Here is a 20,029-nt window from a genome sequence, read left to right on the forward strand (position 1 = left end):
TAAAAACAAATGGCTACTCCGTTTGCCCTGCTCACTACGATTCCATAGACTATAAAAAAAAGAAAGAAAGATTTGATTCACGCCATTTCCGTAACTACTCTGACTTGTGAAAAGCATGTAGGCCTACCCATAGACATCATATATCATATATCACCTATATGATGTCTATGGGCCTCCCACGCAACCACTGCAGACGTGAACAGCTCCAAGTACAGCGTCACGTGTTGTCATCTCTTATTTACGGCAGTTACGACATGGCGTGAACGCAGCATATCTGAATACCTTTGAAGTCCACTTTACATGGCACTATGGAGGATTGGGACACACCCAACGTCTGTCTGTCTGATAACCAGCAGAGGGCGCAAACGCTCTAAGAAGGACGTGCGATCTTGCTCAGTGTGCTTTCATTAAAAATTAATTGAGGTAATGGATATGTCGAAGAACATATAGTAAGAAGCACAATGTGCTTATAAGAGTACAGGACAAAAATGATAAATTAATATGTATACTTTTACAGATTCTTCTTGAATTCATTAAAATAACTTAGTAATGTTACTGAACACATAAGAAATAAAGAACGTGACAGTTCGGACCCCGTAATTCTTCTCACTAATTTTATGTCAGTATGCCGACCGAAAGCCACTCCCCTTTAAGACATCATCATCATCACATCTCCTCAGCTCGCCGCCGCTGATGTAGTAATTTGATGTTATGGAGAAGAAAGGGATTCACTGTTTAGCCACTACATTCTCCATACTAACATCTTAAAGCTTGAAAGCGGAAATCTTCTTCGGCACCTTACTCGAGCCAAAAAGGAGACTGAACTGACTGATTTACAGATTTTTTGTTTTTGTTTCATTGTCCCGTGGGAGAAAAGAACCGCACGAACTTAACATGAAGAGAATAACGGGGAAGACGAAAGAAGCTACTTTAATAGAAATGTCCAATACTCTGGATTCTCAGATTGAAGGTAAGGATCTGCTTCAACAGTTATGTAAACCTTGTATGCACTGTTCAAAATCGTAATGAGAAGGTCAGACTCTTGGGAGTAAATGAAAAGATAAATGAATGTAACCGCTGTGTTAAATCAGCTGACAGGATCACTTCAAAGACAAAGAATGATGATGACATAAACGACAACACTGCAACATATTCACTAGGTCAGGTCCCCTAAAATAAAAACGTATAAACAGTACATGTATTCAAATAAGCGGTGTTGACTGAAATTGAAATAAGTTCCTGAAATGGCAAAGGCATGGAAAAGTTGCGGTCTACACCCAAAGACTGTTGTTACCTGGCACCGTGCATTACGAAAGCGTGTTTTTATAATGGTTTAAATCCACAAAAAGAGCCCTGGTGGTCATTTATCTACGTGACCTATGGATTTTTGAAAAAGAACAGAGAAAGGTGATATTTATTTGTATGAATTGTTGTTTTAAGAGCAGTTTGGACCACCCCTTTTTATTAGCTTTCACGCTACTCCGTCTTGCCACATGGTTTGGCCTCAGTCCCAGCTTAACTTGGGAATCAAACAGACCTTATGTTGATTCAGTTAAATGTCTGGTGTCTTTGTGACTCATTCAGAGTTCATTCAGTGCCCCTGCACACAGGACATTTTTAGACTAGAAAACATCAGGCTCCTCCTCAAAGAATGTGGAATAAAGAAAGAAGTAGACTGAATGCTCTTTGTATCCGAGTAGCATATTAGTTACTCGATTTTGTAGTATTGCACCAAAACAAAGAGCAAAATCATTATTTTATACCCAATGAATAGGCTTTATCATGGAGGACCTTAGTGGGCCCACTTTGACATGGCCTTAGGAAAATGTTCCTGGTTTAACCCTCTGACAACATAACGGTATTATCTAAACAGAATATCCTGTGCTGATGTTTTAGCTCAGGGATGTGACAGATGTGTCATGCAGCAGTGTAGTTTGATCCCACATTTGATATTACTCGGCTTGTTTTTTTAATAATGTAAAATGAATAATTGAGCTGAAATAAATCAGTACTGGGTCTGATGCTTAGCTCTTGTCACCATGAAGCTTTTTGTTGCACAGGTTGAGTAATAGTTGTTAAGCTTAAAGTAAGGCTAGAGGGAGATTTATATTAAGTGTGAGGCATGTAGGTGTAAGTTTATGTCCTCGACTTGTGTTCACATAGGTGTGTGGGTTTGTATGCCCAAGTGACATTATTATTATTATTATCATCATCATTAATATTTGCTCTGCAGTTGTTCTGACTAATGCCAAGGTTTTCCAGTGTCACGAATGTGTGTTTTGTAGGAGGGAGTGGTTGAGAGGAAAGAGAAAACGTAGAATATAAGAGAAGTGGCTGTTTGTTTGGAAAAATATATATTTCAAGGGGAACCCCGGCCTAATCTCTCTCTGTTCCTCCTGCTTTGCTTTTCACTGAAACTATTTAATCCATGTACTGATCATAGGTGATTCACTGGATAGTAATTTGATTATGCTTCTCGACCAGGACTGTGGCAAAGCCATGGCTCACATTATGTCTGCAATGTGTGATTAAACAACAGAGGGATTTACAGTGACTCTGAATTGTGTGTATATACAGTGCACAGCATAAATGCGTACACCGACTCTGAACGAATACAAAAGATGTATGATCACTTTATACAATTCATGGAAAGATGGCAAAATTGAAATGTATTAAACATATACTTAATAAAAACAGAAATATTATGTCATTAATAGCTATAAAATATGTTAAAATGTGTTGCTTAACTCGTCTCTACAGAATCCCCCACAGGCGCTCAAGAGTGTTAAGACTGGGTGAAATACGTGTCCACAGAAGGTTTTTCACCTTGGGAGAATGCATGTCCTCCTTGTCATGTTGAAAATAAAAAGCCCAATAACGTAGGGAATGAGGAGAGGGTAGCATCTTCTGTTTCAAGTTTTTGTATTACATCACACGGTGGTGTGTAAATTCAGGGCAGCATTGATAAAGCACAACTCCCTCACACCTTCAGCACTCATACATCTTGTAAGAGCTTTACTACCACTGAACTATACTGTGGGAACCAGACACTTCTCATTTTACTCCTCCTCTAGCAACACCATAACATTTGGATGCTGTTGGCTCCAAAATGATTGACTTGGTCTCATGAGACCAGAGTATTGATTCCCAGAATCTATATTTTGTAGGAAAAGGCTTATTGACTTTATTGTGCTTTGGCTACAGTAGGTAGTTCAAGTGAGAACAACAAGCATTCATGTCACTTCCGAAGGCTGCATCTCACTGTATGATAAACAGTCACTCTTTTCATAGCTTTTGCTGGCTCTGAGACACTCGCTTGGTATTTCTCCTGCTCTTTGTCTAGCAAAAAATCAGTAAATGAAAGCTTAAAATGAAGGCCTGATTATTTCAGGGGCCTTATCACAAGTCCATTGTTTTTGAATTTCTTTGTTACATTTGTTATATTTTCAAACTCAAAACAATGATTTGGTAATCCTCTCGTACCACCGTCTTCTTTTGTGTTAAGAAATAAGTCTCCAGTTCTCTCCCAAGTGCTTCCATTGTTGTCAGCATTCAGGAGGGTGTACTCATTTTTGCAACACAACATTTCAATACACTTTGATAAGAACCTCTAAAGAACCCTAACATGTCTTAAAGTAAAGAGTAATTGCTGAATTTAAGTTTCAGAGGTAGTGTAATCATTAATGCTGTGCACTGTATTATATATTATATTCTATACCTGTATGCTGTATGTATGTATGTATGTATGTATGTGTATCTTACTTGCACTATTTGATTAACATAAGGAAATATTTCAGACTGAAATGCATTGAAACTCAAAGTGAATTATTTTTAATTAGTTTTATATTAGCCAGATGCTTAGCGGTAACAGGTGCACTAAGAGATTTATGAGTTTAATATAGCCTACTTTTGATTCATAGGTACCTAATTCACAGCCAGATTAACAAGTGCAGCAGAGCTTGAAGCTTGAATATATTGTTTAAGCAGCTCTAAAACAGAAAATTAACCCAGAACCCACAGCTAATTGCCAGCTCATTACATCTGCATAACATAATGTCCTTCTCACACAGCTTTTCATTTTAGCTATAAAGCTTCCTGTTGCTGCAGTAATTGAAGCATGGTAATATATTGCATTTTATCATCATCATCATCATCATCATCATCATTATTGCAGGAATACCAATATAGTATCATGACTAAGCATCAGTTTAATTGTTTAGTTTTAGATAGCCTGTTTAAATTTTCTTTTATATAAATTAAACTTCTGACTGAGATGTGCTAAAATAAATTAAATCAAATTACTTTTTTGTAAACACTGAGATGGACTATTAATCAACCTCAAGTGGTCCAAATAGAGGTTGCTTGACCAATGTTTTTTTAGGGTTGCAATTAGTATTATAAAACCACCATGTATTATTTTTATTTTACTTGGTGTGATCACAGCAGCCTTCTTTGTGTCACGGCCCACAACAAATTTTGGTTATACAGATGTTTACAGAAACTTCAGTATCTCAGCTCAGGATGGTCTGAGTTCTTTGGAACAGAAACTGATTTCTAGAACAGTGTTTCCCGAACACTGTGCCGTGGCACACTTGTTTGCTGAGACATGTTGTCAGGTGTGCTGTGGAAAATGATCAAATGCCAAAAAATCAATGAATAAATGCTACAAATAAGAATATATTGTCACTCTCAGGTGGAAACCACATATCTTTATATTTCATAATTTTTGTGTTTTGTTTTATTTTATTTTTAAAAAAGAATCCTATTGGTCACCCTTTATGCCTTTATGTGGGTTGTACAAATATTTAACCAATGAAAAGGATTTGAAAGAGCTTGTGACTAAACCTCATAACTATTGGATCCTCAAACAACTCCACCCGCCTCTATCGTGAATGAAGTGAGGTAAATAAAGAACTGATGTTTGAATTAGTACAGCATTTTCTTTGCTCAAACAGAAACACTTTTTATAAAGGCTAATGTTTTTTGTATTTGAAGAGTCATATATGAAGCCACAATACCAATTTTGATGACTGTTTCTGGCCGACAAAGGCAATATGTAAATTTGTTTTTAAAACAAATTTAAACAAATTTGTTTTATCATCATCATCACCAATAACATCATATAGCAACCTATATGACCTTATGTTCATACATGACTTAAGCTTAAGTTTCATATTAAATGTGAGTACTATTTTTATTATAATATCTATTGATGCCATTTTGCCAATTATGTCCAAAAAAAAAGGGTGGCAAACGTTGCTCTAGAACACAATTCATTTTTTCACATTCTTGTTCCTTAGACTTAGAATTTAAATCCAGATTTAAAGGCTTAGTTCACCCAAAAATGAAAATTTCTCAATTACTTCCATTATACACACATTAATTCCTCACCCTCATGCCGTTCCAAATCCGTAAGGCTTTCATTCATCTTCAGAACACATATGAAGATCTTTTTTAATGAAATCTGGGAGCGTTGTGTCCGTCCATAGATGGCTAGATAACTACCACTTATAAACATCGATTGACGATAAACAGAAGCTTAACCTAACCTGCTTGATCCAGAAATCCTCTTCCAGAAGCTCAAACGTGCCTAGTAACACACTGATGTGTGATTTTATGATTGTTTATATGTGAATATAAGGCTAAATTCAACCTGTTCATCGTATAAAGTGATCGAGTCTTTTCAGAACATTTTAAACCACTCAATTAATATGGTTTAGTTTTATGATCTCATTATGAACTTTTTAAAGCTTCAAAGTGGTAGTCTTGTAGCTGTCGATGGAGGGACAGAGAGCTCTCAGATTTCATCGAAAAGAACTTAATTTGTGTTCCGAAGATTATCGAAAGTCTTACGGGTTTGGAACGAGTAAATGATGACAGAATTTTAATTTTTGGGGGAACTAACCCTTTAATGATCAAGATTGCTCAAAATTCAAGTCTCTCAACCCTAAATTTTGCAAAAATGTGCAGTCCTCTGGTAGCGTTCTGCTGTAAAAATGTTTGAGGTTGTGCAGGTTACAGAACTAGGGCCAGTTGAAATTTGGGGTAAAAGCCTAATTAATGAATGTGTTTTGTGAAATAAACAAATATCATAAAAGAATAACAGGATAAAATCAAAATGGTAATATAAAATAATAATACTTTACAGTAATTGTTTATGTTTGACATAAAATATCTTTTTGTTTGTCAGTGAGATCTAAAACATTGGTTCTTAACCAGGGAGCTGGTGACCACCAGGGGCCTCGGCAAACTTCCATAGGCATAGCTCTGTAACCAGCAGAATCTCAAACCCATAATTTTTACAGCAGAATGCACATATTACAATTGTTAATGATTGTTAATTGTGAAGTGTTGTTATTTCTGTCCTATAGAAAAACTTTTATTGACTCTTGCTTGTCCAAGGGACTGTATAATAAACTATCATGTCTTGACAGTGTGAAAGGTCCTGCTGTCTCTTCAGTGTTTATCAGTGCATTGTCACCCAGGGCTGTCATTCAGAAGACAGTCTCTCTTATCAGGGCAGACCTCATGGTATCCTCTTTAGAGAATGCAACTTATAGACACTCGTGTGGACCCTGAATAGATTTCCAAGCCCTCCCTGCCACACCATGCCTGCTGTGTTTGTATGTGTGTGCATGAATGAGTTTCCTTGATCTGTAAAGTAAAGTAATAAAGAAATGAATTCAGTTACAGATTTACTAAAATGTTTTATTAAAATAGCATAAAATGAAATTACTTGTTTTTGTTGTTGTTTTTCGAAAGAACACTACTGAATTAAAAGTCTTTAATTGTCACACCCCTTGCAGACAACACACACTTGGTTACACTTGTTGGTAACCAGGAGAAAGTGAGAAAGAAAGCGAGAGTTGTTGCTATAGCAACAGGCTCTTTAATTTAGTTTTCTCTTTGATAGCCATACTGTATGAACAAGTAGTTGACCCAGTAAGTCATAAATAAACTCTTAAAGGGATCATTCTGTTTTATGGAAATGTTATTTATATATATATATATATATATATATATATATATATATATATATATATATATATATATATATATATATATATATATATATATATATATATATATATAAATCTGTTGATGTTCAAGGGCCATGATCAAATAAATATATTATATATACATATTTATATGAATGATCATGGCCCTTGAACATCAACAGAGTGATAAGATACATTTCATTTTTAAAAAAAAAGAAGCTAGATAAGGGGTATGCTTCAGTTCAGAGATCTGTATGAATATTTATGCATTTATTTGTTTGTGTGCGTGATGCAAAGATGTTTGTATCCATATAATTTGAATTATGAATATTATCTGTACATCTATAAACAGTCCTTCTCCTGACTTCACAGTATAGTCATTATTTGCTTTGCTAATTTAAGACTTTGCTGAAGCTCCCCAATTCATCCGAGACAGCATTGCATCCTGTTGATAAAGAGACAGTTCCTGTGTTATTGTGCAGCTTTTTTTATTATCATTGTTCCCTGAACACAAGATGTGGTGGTTTGGAATTGTGGTTTAGTTGCCATTAATGTGAAATAGCTATTCCGTGAATGTTCTCTGACCTGATGATGTTTCCTGGCACACTTTTCCTGTTGAGAGTTGCGTGTTTTGTCATGCATTAAGAGTGCAATGATGTAAGCTTGATTCATTCAGCCGATAAATTCAGTTCACTTTATATTCCTACTATAGCGAGTCATGTGACTGTTAAGGGTGAATCGGAATTGTGAATATATTTTCAACCCATCTGCTGAACAAGCTGAGCCCATCTCCGTCTATCTGCTGAACAGAAAATGTATGCTTTAGCACACCGATTCAGTTAAACTGTTGATTTGTTTACTAGGAAATTACTGTGGGGGCCACAGGTCTGTATTCAGACAGGTTTTATCAACACTACTGCTGCTTTTTCCCTCTCTGCTTCAAAGTATTACACAAAGGTACCATTATCAAAGCCCTTTTTTCCCAGTAGGCCTAATCATCACTCATAATAACACGATCAGAGGAAGCCTGCGAGACCACAGCACCTGATGGTTCTGCTCAGAGCAAATATTGGTCTTCTCATAGACAGGAAACGATAGAGACCAGACCAGACCTACAAATGCAGTTTTTTGGGATTTTTGTAATGGTTTAAAGTGTTAACCCACACACGTGTTCTTTTCCCTCTGAAATAAATGCATGTAAAAAGTTGCTTGTGTGGATTTAAAATTTTATTTCCATCTTTACACCCCTAACTGTCTCTTGGGTTAAGATGGCTGTGCGGTTCTGACAGGCTACCGGAGGACCTTTCAGGCAGGTACGGACAGAGCTACGTGTGCCACTTGTCTGTCCGTCCCCCACTCTGCCGTTTTCTCATCCTCTGCTTTATATTCGTTTTCATTATTATTTTATTGTGCTTCATCAGCATCTCAGAAACCATAATGTGACAAGTGTGCTTGTCTGTGATACCACATATTTGGGGATGTAAACCTTGCTCCAAATGCTGAACATTTTTAATAAAATAAAATTAAATATCTTTATTCTTTCATTACGTTGCCTCATAGCTGTAACCTTTGTCAACTTGTTAAGGTTCATGCCTGTGCTTTAAGGCTGGATATGAGTGTGTCTTTAAAGCTGCTTTTATCAGAAATGCACCACCATTTTGGCTTGAATGTGTGAGAGATGCGTGAGTTTGGTGACTGAAGTGTTGTGTAACTTTGTTTTTGTTGTACATATTGATTTGTGGTGTTCTGAAAAAAATTATAGAATTAAGGCAGCACAACTGACCATTCAAAATTTAATAAAGCATAATCAAATTAACAGAACGACCAATCTGAGACTGTAATCTAATCTGTCCATGGCAGAACATATATTTACTTGCACTAATTTTCAGTGTTAACTATCTGAAAATATGACTCAGTGACAAGAGTGCTCACTAATCATGCACTAGCCAGACATTGTGTAAAGTGTATCCTGGTACAAAAAGAGAACGCTATGCCTGACTGTTCCCCACAGGAAGTGCTGTTATCCCACAAAGTTGGCTGCTCAGCATTTAAGTCGTTGGCTGACTAACCAATGGAATTTCTGCCAAACAATGTGGGGGAGAAAGCGCAGCAAAGATAGAAATGACACGTACATATGTAAACCTTTTTGTCAAATGATGTGATATTTCACTTCAGCGGCTGTAGAATCGAACACGCTGTATAACGCTGAATTTATTTAAGTTGGAGCTGCTGTTCAGCAAAGGAAAATTTAAATAAAATATTCTGAAAACATGTGTCTCTTGAAACATAGTGGAATGAATGTCATTTAAATACCTCTAGTCTGCAGTTTACATTAATACTGCCCACCTTTGGTCTGCAACCTGCGATATATGTGGGCAGGAACAACTGTGCTAAAAAAGCCTTATTTTTATGTAACCCAATTTTTCTTGTTTTTATATACTGTCTTGTATATGCAAAAATTGTACCTTTTAACAGTACAACAGCTTGTCACTGGGCAGTACTCTTAAAGAGAAAGCTTTGTACCTCATCTAAAGGTGCAAAAAATTGTACCATTGTGTAGTGCTATTTACCCTTAAGGTTCTAATATGAACCTTTTATGGGTAAATAAAGCACAAAGTTGTCCATTTAACAGTACTTCCCCAGTGACAAGCTGTTGTACCCCTAAATGTACAACATTTTCTGTCTTTTTTCCCTGAGATTTTGGAAGAGCATGAATTCATCTGGGCTGGCATATGTTTCCAAGACTATAAGACTATAGCATTTGTGGTTCTGATATATATTGATGTAATTTCCCCTGTGTCTTTTGCAGGTAATAATGGCAGCATTAACTCCATTTCTGACCGAGGGACACAACTGCCTGGTCACCGAGAGGTAACATATCAGATATTTTCATCTCATTCAGATATGTTGTCATAGTTTGTGGTTTAGCTCTACTATGTCTGAAAAAGCAGCAGATTACTGCTGTGATTGGTATTTTGTAATGTGGAAAATGGGTCACATTTTGAGGTTGTGGTAGTTTAAATATGTGTGAATGTACTCAGACCATGAGGCCTCCCAACTGAGTACTGGAGAACATTTACAACTATGTTTTAAATATTTATGGTTGGTCGATTTGAACTTATAAATGTCTAAGTATAGCTCTTGGTTTAGTCCAAATTTTCTGAAGAGACTCTATCGCCTTTATATGATGAACAGATTGAATTTAGGCTTATATTCACATTCATTAACTCACACATCAGTTGTGGTAAACGGAAGCTCAAGCATGTTTGCTTGATGCGTGCAAGATTTGTTCTCAAGCATCCAGCAGCTTCGGTTGAGCTTCTGTTTATGTTTGCTGCTCTATGTTTATATGTGAATAAAAGCCTAAATTAAATTTGTTCATCATTTAAAGTGATGGAATCTCTTCAGAAAATTTGGCTTAAAACACTCAATTCATATGGATTAGATTTACAATCTCTTTATGATCTTTTTGAAGCGTCAATGTGGTAGTTATGTAGCTGTCTATTAGGGCTGGGCGATATGTAAAAAATACTTTATCAATAATCACCTTAAAAAATATCGCAATTTCCGAAAATATCATCTACCCGAGCCCCGCCCCCCCATCCATCAGAGACAACATAGCCAGCACGCACTGAAGGTTATTTTTTCTCATGTTTTAGAGCTCCGATGTATTAATGAATTAATATTAATAAAATTAATATTAATAAAAAATAATAATTATTTATTTGGAAAAATAAGTAATTACAAATGTTGTTTGTGAATTTTATTTTTCATTTATTTTGATAATGAACAGGCTGCGATGTCAAGCAGTGCTACTGACGTGTGCGCACGAGGGACTGGCGTTATCACTTGAACTGCTTCCTTACACCAGTGAAAGCAACTTAAAATGGTCATTTTTGGTCATACATAAACTGTAAAGAGTTATATCTTTATAATATCTGTGTACACTCACAATAAAAACAAAACATTTTGTTTTTGTAAAATAAAGAAAACAGGTACCGATTTATTCTGTCTTAGTTTACTTTTGAACGTTGTGTGGAGAGTGTCACAAAAAAATAAATCAATTAAAACAGCATATGGCTTCAGTTTTTTTTTTTTTTTCGTTTTGTTAATCTGTTAATTGTTTAAGTGAATACATTTTGTGTATTTATTCCTTTTATTTAGGCTATATGAGTTGCAGGTGCGTGATGTGAATCCTCTTTTTATTTTGTTTGCGCGTGTAAAACGAAACCACTGGAAAACAAATTTTGTTATTTTTAATGAGTCATAGACATTTAGACTATCCATTCTAATTTAATTTAGCCTTTTAATTCTAATTTAATAATCTTGCCGGTTTAAACATAAATGAACATTATTAGCACCGTGGGTATAGGCTAGGCCTAAGTTGATTTAAGTACACGAATCCAATGTAGTCTGTTAAACACACATGCGTGACAAAACGTCTCGGCTTACTTGTGTAACCCTGGTTCCCTGAATAGGGAAAGAGACACTGTGTCGAGATGCATTGGGAATGCTCCTGTGTGATTGTGTCATGAAGCACTTGTGAAATTGAACCAATGGCGTGACGGAACGTCAGAGGCGGGTGACGTCACAGACCAGGAAACTATGAAGCATACCCAGAACAAAGAACGCTAGCTTCTGATTGGCTGAAGCAATGCACTCACAGGCACACAGGGAGTATGGCAAGGCAAGGTTACACAAGTAACCCGAGGCGTTCTCTTTCATGGGAACTTCAAGCTGCATCGAGACGCATTGGGAACCCTATCCCAACTACGCCATACTGCCAAGTGCCTGCCTGTTATCTTAAGACTAGAGCACAGCAGACCCCGGAGTGGAGCCTAAGTCAAGGTTATAGAACCTGATGAACGTATGCTGAGAGGACCACCCAGCCGTATCATATATATCATGGAGGGGGACCCACGAGATTAAAGCCTTTGAGGCAGCCATACCCCTATTAGAGTGTGCCCTGACAGCCAAAGGAGAAGGCTGTCCGGTAGATTCGTAAGCAAGTGAGATAGCCTCGACCACCCACTTGCTCATTCTCTGCTTAGACGCAGGGCCTCCCTTCTCAGGAGACCCGTAACAGACAAAAAGTTGTTCAGTTTCACGCCACAGGGCAGCTCTGTGGACATGCGTGTCTTGTGCCCTAACCGGGCAAAGCAGATTCAAGAGTCTTTCTTGAACTGGATTGGAAAATGGAGGAGGACAAAAGGTCTGCAGTACAATCGGCCCTGGGACGTTGGTGGGGACCTTTTATAGGTATATAACCAGGTCTAGGATGAAGAAAAGCCTTAACTATACCAGGCGCAAATTCCAGACATGATGGATCAACCGAAAGAGCTTGAAGAGCTTCAATTCTTTTGAGAGATGAAATAGTTAGCAGGCAGATTTTTAAGTTTTTTAAGTAAGGAATTTTTTCAAAACTTCCTCTAGAGGTTCAGAGGGAGCAGATGCTAACCCTTCCAAAACGATAGTCAGGTCCCAGGCTGGAGTCCTTCACATAGTGAAGGCCTAAGCCTCAGAGCACCACGAAGAAAGCATATGACTAAGGGATCTCTTCCCACAGAAGAGTCACCCAAGGAAGCATGATAGGCAGAAATAACACTACATAAACTTTTAAGGTGGAAGGAGACAAACCATCAAATAACTTTTCTTGAAGAAATTGCAGTACTTAGCTGACAGGAGAATGGACAGGGTCCAACTGACATTGTCTACACCAGGTAGAAAACAACTTCCATTTATAGGCATACAAATTCCTTGTGGAGGGAGCTCTGGAGTGGAGTATCGTCTCTACAACCTTGGTTGAGAGACCGGATTCTATGAGCCTAGCCCCCTTAGAGGCCAGGCCCACAGTTTCCATGACTCCGGGTGGGGGTGAAGTATCGTGACGCCTGCTTGAGACAGGAGGTCCTGTCTGACAGGGATCTCCAGAGGAGAGCCGTCGAGAAGAGACACAAGGTCCACAAACCAAACTCGGGTTGGCCAGAACGGGGCTATCAATATGAGACGTACCCTCTCCAGAACTCCTGTGAGCAGAGCGACCGGGGGAAATGCATATAGACGTAGCCTTGGCCACGTCTGTATCATGGCGTCCAGACCCAGAGGGGCTGGATGGGTGAGAGAGAACCACATTGGGCAATGAGTCGTTTCTTTCGAAGCAAATAGGCAGACTTCTGCTCAACCAAAGTTTTTCCATATGAGTTCCACCACCTCTGGGTGGATTCTCCATTCCCCAGGCCTCGGCCCCTGCCTTGACAGGATGTCTGCCCCCCACATTTTGATGCCACGGGATGTAAGCCGCTCTGAGGGAGAGGAGCTTCCCCTGGAAATTGCACAGGTGGCGAGACCTCAGACCCTCCTGATGGTTGATGTAGAAGACCACTGATATGTTGTCCATGCGGACCAACACATGATGGCCCCTCAGGTCTAGGAGGAAGTACTTGAGAGCTCGAAATACTGCCATCATTTCCAGCCGATTTATGTGCCAGGAAAGTACATGGTCCTCCCAGAGACCCTGAGCCGAGCGACCACTCATGATCACCCCCCAACCTGTGAGGGATGCATCGGTCATTAGCATTATGCGACGACGAGCTCCCAACACAGGCCTTTGGGACAGGAACCAAGGCTTTTTCCACATGACTAAGGCACGAAGGCATTGCCGCGTGACCTTGATCATGCAAAATGGATTTCCCCTCGGAGAAAACCCCTTGGTCCTGAGCCACCACTGTAAGGGTCTCATGTGCAGCAGGCCAAAAGGTATCATGTTGGACGCAGCTGCCATCAGACCCGACAGTCTCTGAAACTGTTTTACAGTAAGTGACTGGCCTAGTTTCACCCCATTCATGACTGAGAGAATGGAATTCACACGAGCAGGAGATGGATGTGCCTGCATCGTAGTTGAATCCCAGACTACCCCTAGATAGCTGGTAGTTTGAGCTGGAAGAAGCACACTCTTCTTGGCATTGAGTCTCAGCCCTAACCTTCTCATGTGAGACAGAACGACATCTCGATGTTGAACTGCCATGCACTCTGATTGAGCTAAAATCAACCGATCTTTGATATAATTCAATACGCGAATGCCCTGGAGTCTCAGAAGAGCCAGAGCTGCATCCTCACATTTTGTAAAGGTGTGTGGTGAAAGTGCTAGGCCGAAAGGAAGAACCCGGTATTGATAAGCTTCGCCCCCGAAAGCAAATCTGAGGAACTTCCTGTGCTGAGGATGGATGGATACATGAAAGTAAGCGTCTTTCAGATCTATTGTCGCAAAACAGTCCTCGGACCTGATCTGTGGGATGATCTATTTGAGTGTAAGCATCTTGAACTTGAGCTTCTGAACAGAGCGATTTAATACGCACAAATCTAGAATGGGATGCAACCCTCCATCCTTCTTTGGAACAATGAAGTAATGGCTGTAAAACCTTGACAGCTTGCTGGGAGGAGGAACACTTTCTATAGCTCCTTTCTGCAAGAGCATCAGAACTTCCTGTTCCAATACCAGAGACTTGCTCGGGGTCCAACACCATAGGGAGGACCCTATTGAATAATATTTTTTTTTTCTTGATATTGGCGATTATTGTCTGTAACTGATTTTTATTATCTACATCGCGATACTTGCAAGACATCGTCAATATACGACAATATCGTCATATCGGCTAGCCCTGTGTCTATGGAGGGACAGAAATATCTCAGATTTCTTTAAAAAGATCTTCATTTGTGCTCCCGAAGACGAAAAGAAAGTCTTAAGAGTTTGGAGCAACATGAGGGTGAGTAATTAATGACAGAATTTTCATTTTTGGCTGAGCTAACCCTTTAAAAGAACAGTTCACCCACAAATCAAACTTTATTATGGCATGCAAAATGGGTTTTTCTCTATAAGGAGGAATATTCTAGCTAGCAGAACATAAATAGAAAAAAAATCACTGCAGACATTTCCTTGAATTTTGTATGATTTTTAAGATTGCATTCATTTAATTGCAATAATGACATTTCTTGGCCTGGAAATGTCCTTGATATTTCCATGACTGAAGCATCCCTGAATATATTCAAACTCTAATATGTTTAGAAAATGCTTATTATATAGATGCTGTTTTTTTTTTTTTTTTTTCTGATATGGACATAGGACCTTTTAGTCTATTGTTCCATTTCATTAAAAATATAAAAGTACTCCCTTTCCTCAGTCTTAAGCATTGTTTTTGGCGTTTTTACATTAAGCTATGTAAGCAGGCATCAATAGATTATGCCTTTGCTCTGTTTCTTTTGCTGGTGCACTTTGCTAATGATAATTTCCTCAACTTTGTGCACTCAGCAATAAAGAAGTGTTTTGGCAAGCCATGTGCAATGGTACATTTTGTCTTAATGTCTAACTAAACCTGGATGCTAATAAAAAATAATTGCAAGGTTATGGAATTACTCACCCTTGTAATATCATTTTAGTAAGGGGGCATCCAGAGTTGAAACTGTAGCTCTGCTTTTTGTAAATAATGAGGTATTACAATGAGCATGTAATTGTGATCTCAGTCATAGAACAGTATAAATCAGTTTGTCACAGGAAAGTCTCCAGGCCAAAGCATGTTTCCCCCAGCTCTCTGCAGTAAGGGGGAGTGACCCACTCTTATCAGAGGTCTCTGTGTGAGAGAGTGTGCAGCTCACTGTTAGCATTTGCTAGCACTGCTTGCTCTCAGTGACATAACACTATTGGAGCACTTTAATAAAATTATGATAGCTCGAACTGCGGTATAGATACAACATTCATGCTCAGGACTTAGATTGTTGCTTACTTCGGTAGAGCTTTTTTTTTTTTTTTTTAATGCCTTTTTGAAAATTGATTTTGTTCAGTACTGACTGCTATATGAATAGTTCATTGTGCTTGTTTACAACAAAGCTTTAAATCACATGTATTATTATATATGAAACATCTAAAATATGTAATGTTTAAATTAATAGTGTATAGTTTGTTTTTAGTGCATATTTTTATATTATCTTATTTCATTGATAGTGCTTTTTTTTTGCCGAACACATTTAAAGTGGACCACATCATCATGCTATATTTCATTTTGATTTTCACTTTGTGTAAGTGTGTTTTTGAGAGAGAGGTGAGCTATAACAGGAAGGGGTGGACCTTCAGTATCTGTCTTAAACACAAGCAATGCTTTGTCACTGTTTCAACACTTCAACAGCTCTGTTGAAGTATGACTAGTGCTTTCTCATCTGCTTGACCTTGATTTGAACACCCAATGTCTAGTGCTTAAATTATTCAGCTTAGTAAAAATTAATTAATATGAGGGTAGATATAAGATAATGTGAAACTCCACAGATGTCCTTGAGAATTCCTGGAGTTTGATTTGTTGTTGCTTTATAGATTGCTTGGAAGTCTTTGATTGGCATTTTGACATCAGTAGTGATCAATAACCCTCCATGTCATTTCCTAATGGAGCAGCGTACAAAGGTCCCATCTGACCAGTAGTGCTGATTAACAAAGTACCTTGTTTAAAAAATAAGTGCTCCTGTCAGCGCTCTCACATTTAATTAGTGGTCCGCAATAAAATTTCTTCACAAATAGCACATAGCCTTCATTTTATTAGTATAATGAATTTCCCTGTTCAGTCTCTGAATGGCCTTTTTTAGACAGATGTGCCAAGCAGGCAACCGTTTTAGTGACTTATCTGTTTTGGCATGTTTTACTGTCTGGAGCAGCATATTTGTAGGTCCAGCTGGTATTTTTTTCCTCCTCCATGCCTGTGGGATTTTTTATGCATGTTGTTGATACAGTGTTTGTTTCTAGTAAAACGGGTATGTCAAAGGCATGTTTGTATGTACTGGGAATCTCCTCCTGATGTTTCCTGAGATTTTGTTATGCTCTATTTACATAATTTTATTAATGCTGGTGGTTTTGGTATTGATGTCTTCTTTTGGGGACATTCTCATTTGAAAAATAAATAAACAAAATTAAATATAATTTTTAATAATTTTTATTATTATTTTAAAAATGTAAAATGCTAAAAGTTTTCTGTTGGGGTTAAGTTACAGTGTTTGTAACTAGCTGTATATAAAAAAAAACAATATAGGTCTATGGAATGTCACCATTTAGATAGCTAAGCCAATGTGTGTGTGTGTTGATCTTGCACTCTATATGTGTGCTGAAGTAACAGCTCTTTCTGGAGCCTCTCTTGCTGTCATGATACTATTTCTGCTGTGTTAGTGGGATGATGTTTTACTCTGCAGTAAATTTCTGCTCTCTAATACCCTGAGCACTGAAGTGATTTAGCAGTATGTTTCATGAGCATCACGTCCACTGATATAATAGGTCCGTTGGGGTTTTGTCAACTAAAAAGATAAGCACCATTAATAAAAACAAGCATTTGTCATATCACATTTGTTTATTGTGACAGAAGGCAACTCTCAAAGGCTGTATATGGTCATGTAGTTGTGTAATGAGAGTGGAAATGTTGTTGATTTGAATGTTCTGAATATTTCTTCTGTAGATAGACAAGTTTGAGCAGAACAGGGACTCTGTGTACTTCAAGGATGGTGTACGGCGCATCGATTTCGTCCTGTCCTACGTTGACGACAAGGAGGGAGACAAAAAAGCGGTATGATACTAATATACAGGAGTTTTATAGTAATATTATTAACACTTTAAAGACATGAGTCACTTATTTGTCCTATCTGTTAATTTATTCAAAGATGCATTTAAAATGCAGTTCGTTCACTCATAAAATGACTTGAATTGAATAAATGAATGTTTTTAATGCTAAAAAATGTTGCAAAATGTGCTGCAGATCCCCCAATACTTATATTAATGAATTAATCATTTAAGAACATTATTAAAAATAGTGATGTACTCATAAATATGAGTAAACCCACAGGTGTATGAAAAAAAAACTTTGATTCAGTTGATTTCTTTTAGTTTTTCAAAATCATATGAAGCTAACATAAATACAAAGAGTGTTTCTACATGCTTTCATTTCCTTTTCATGCACACTTTGACAATGACACAAACGCAGACTCATGCATACATTTCCTGCTCCTCTCATTCATTTTTTTTTTCCACAGATCTGTTCTTTCATGCATTTGTTCTGTTATTGCTCCATCATCTGTAATTACTATTTATGCAGGAATTTTAATTAATTGTTTTCTCTCCAAAATGCTATGTACTTGGCCTTGTTAAGCAATCAAACAATGACTGATGATTAATATTGCTCACTGTGTACAAAAATAGTTTGATGGGACCTGTACGTAGGCGTGCAGTGGTGGTGAGATGGGGTGAGATGTCTGATGGGTCATAAGGCACAGTGAGAAACAGTGAGTCAGAGTCAGATTGAAGCTGTTGCACAATGAACTGAATGCCGAACAGTGATTGCATAAAATGAGAGCAGGGGTCAACCACTTCTCTCTCGTCAGACCCTTCATTCAGTTCAATCACTAAGAACACTGAAGGGTTCGCTGGTGAACCTGTTTGATCCTCTGTTTTCTCCTGTATGCAGAGGTTGATGCGCGGTCAGGCTCTCTGCTTAATGAAGGTCATATCCCTTGAGTCACCCAATTGAGATGGTGTTCCATAAGATAAGACGTGGTAGCCATAGCTCACCAGTGCTTGTGGGAAATACGAGTTTTCTCTAAAGACATAGTCCAAAGCTTGTTTACAACCCTCAGGGTTCCCATATACAAAGCTGAATGAATTGATGACTTAAAACTACTATTGATAAAAAAAAAGAGAAGGAGACCATGAATGGTATAGTACAATGATAAAGTTAAAATAAAAACTTATGTTTTTGTGTGGTCTTTCTTCCAGGAAAGAAGAAGAGAGTTTGAAGCCAACCTGGAAAAGTCTGGTCTTGAGCTGGAGACTGAAGATAAATCGGTGAGGTTCTGAGCCTCAGATGCCCTATCATGCACTTCTATTATTTATATAATTTAATTTAATTTAATTTAATTTAATTTAATTTAATTTAATTTAATTTAATTTAATTTAATTTAATTTAATTTTTATTTTATATTTATATTTTTTAAATTATTTTAATTTAATTTATATCTCTTAAAATATATAATATATATAAAGGCTGTCAACATTAACGCATGCGATTGATTAAAAATCCTTAACGCTTTAAAATAATTTGACGCATTTAACGTGAAAAAGTTACAGAAGCATGTGAAATTGCGTCATAATTGCGGCGTAATTTACGTCACGCAGTTAGATGACCTTTAATGGGGCCTTAAAGTCCATGCTGATTATATCAGAGATGGCAGAGAGAATTGTTCATTCCAGTGTCTGTTTCTCTTTAAAAAACAAACTCTCTGTCATATTCTGTCATTTTATCTGAAGAGCGTTAGCCCTCCCACATCGCGTTGTTCCTGTCTGAACGGAACGTCGACACATCCCACTGCTGTATGGCCAGATGATATGAAAACTATGTTTCTCGGTTGGATAAAGCAAACCAGCTTCTTGCTATGAAAGTTTTGATGAATGAGGAATTGTAATCAAAGTAAATAAGATTGTGGTGCAGCACAATCTTGTGATGTACAGCAGCACTCATGAGTCTGTTACATTGATTTGCAAACAAATCATGAATGAGCGCTCTCGACGCACTGATCTCACGTATTTATGCACAGACCTTTCAGTACATTCACGTTGTTTTCACACACACTTTCAGGATAATGTTTGGATTTATCCGGTGTATGTTGCTGTGTACTTTAGTATACATGCAGGTCAAGGCAGTTGGTTTAAGGTTTTTTTTGGTCCTGTTCAGTATCGCAACTTGACTTGTCTAAAATTTAAACAAGCTCATTGCTGTTGCACATATTATACACTGTGTATTCTGAAACTTTGTTGTTGTTTTTATTTTATTTTTTTATGGTTGCTTTGGTGTAGCCTACATAAATGTTTGAATTATATGAAATATCATTTGGTGTCCTATTAAAGAAAGACATCTAAATTTACCTTGAAAAATGCTGAAAAATACAGTTTTGTTAAAGTCACACTTCAATCTGATGGTTTACTTTGTTGGATATAGGCAATGATGGCAAAATGGATG

General features: G+C 37.6%; 1 protein-coding gene across 2 annotated transcripts in view; it reads left to right on the forward strand.

The window, feature by feature from the left end:
• The first annotated feature begins 667 nt into the window (after positions 1–667).
• The window catches only part of ano5b (anoctamin 5b), a 34,242-nt gene continuing 14,880 nt past the window's right edge, over positions 668–20,029 (forward strand). The window contains exons 1-5 of one of the 2 annotated variants that reach the window (XM_067399462.1): positions 668–970; positions 8,267–8,311; positions 9,808–9,869; positions 17,480–17,587; positions 18,790–18,858. In XM_067399462.1, the coding sequence (XP_067255563.1) occupies positions 895–970; positions 8,267–8,311; positions 9,808–9,869; positions 17,480–17,587; positions 18,790–18,858 (360 nt within the window). In that variant the 5' untranslated portion in view covers positions 668–894. The remainder of the gene's footprint in view (positions 971–8,266; positions 8,312–9,807; positions 9,870–17,479; positions 17,588–18,789; positions 18,859–20,029) is intronic. The other variant, XM_067399463.1, reaches the window with a different exon arrangement.

Source organism: Chanodichthys erythropterus, chromosome 11, assembly GCF_024489055.1.
Source record: "Chanodichthys erythropterus isolate Z2021 chromosome 11, ASM2448905v1, whole genome shotgun sequence".
In the NCBI taxonomy this organism is placed as follows: domain Eukaryota; kingdom Metazoa; phylum Chordata; class Actinopteri; order Cypriniformes; family Xenocyprididae; genus Chanodichthys; species Chanodichthys erythropterus.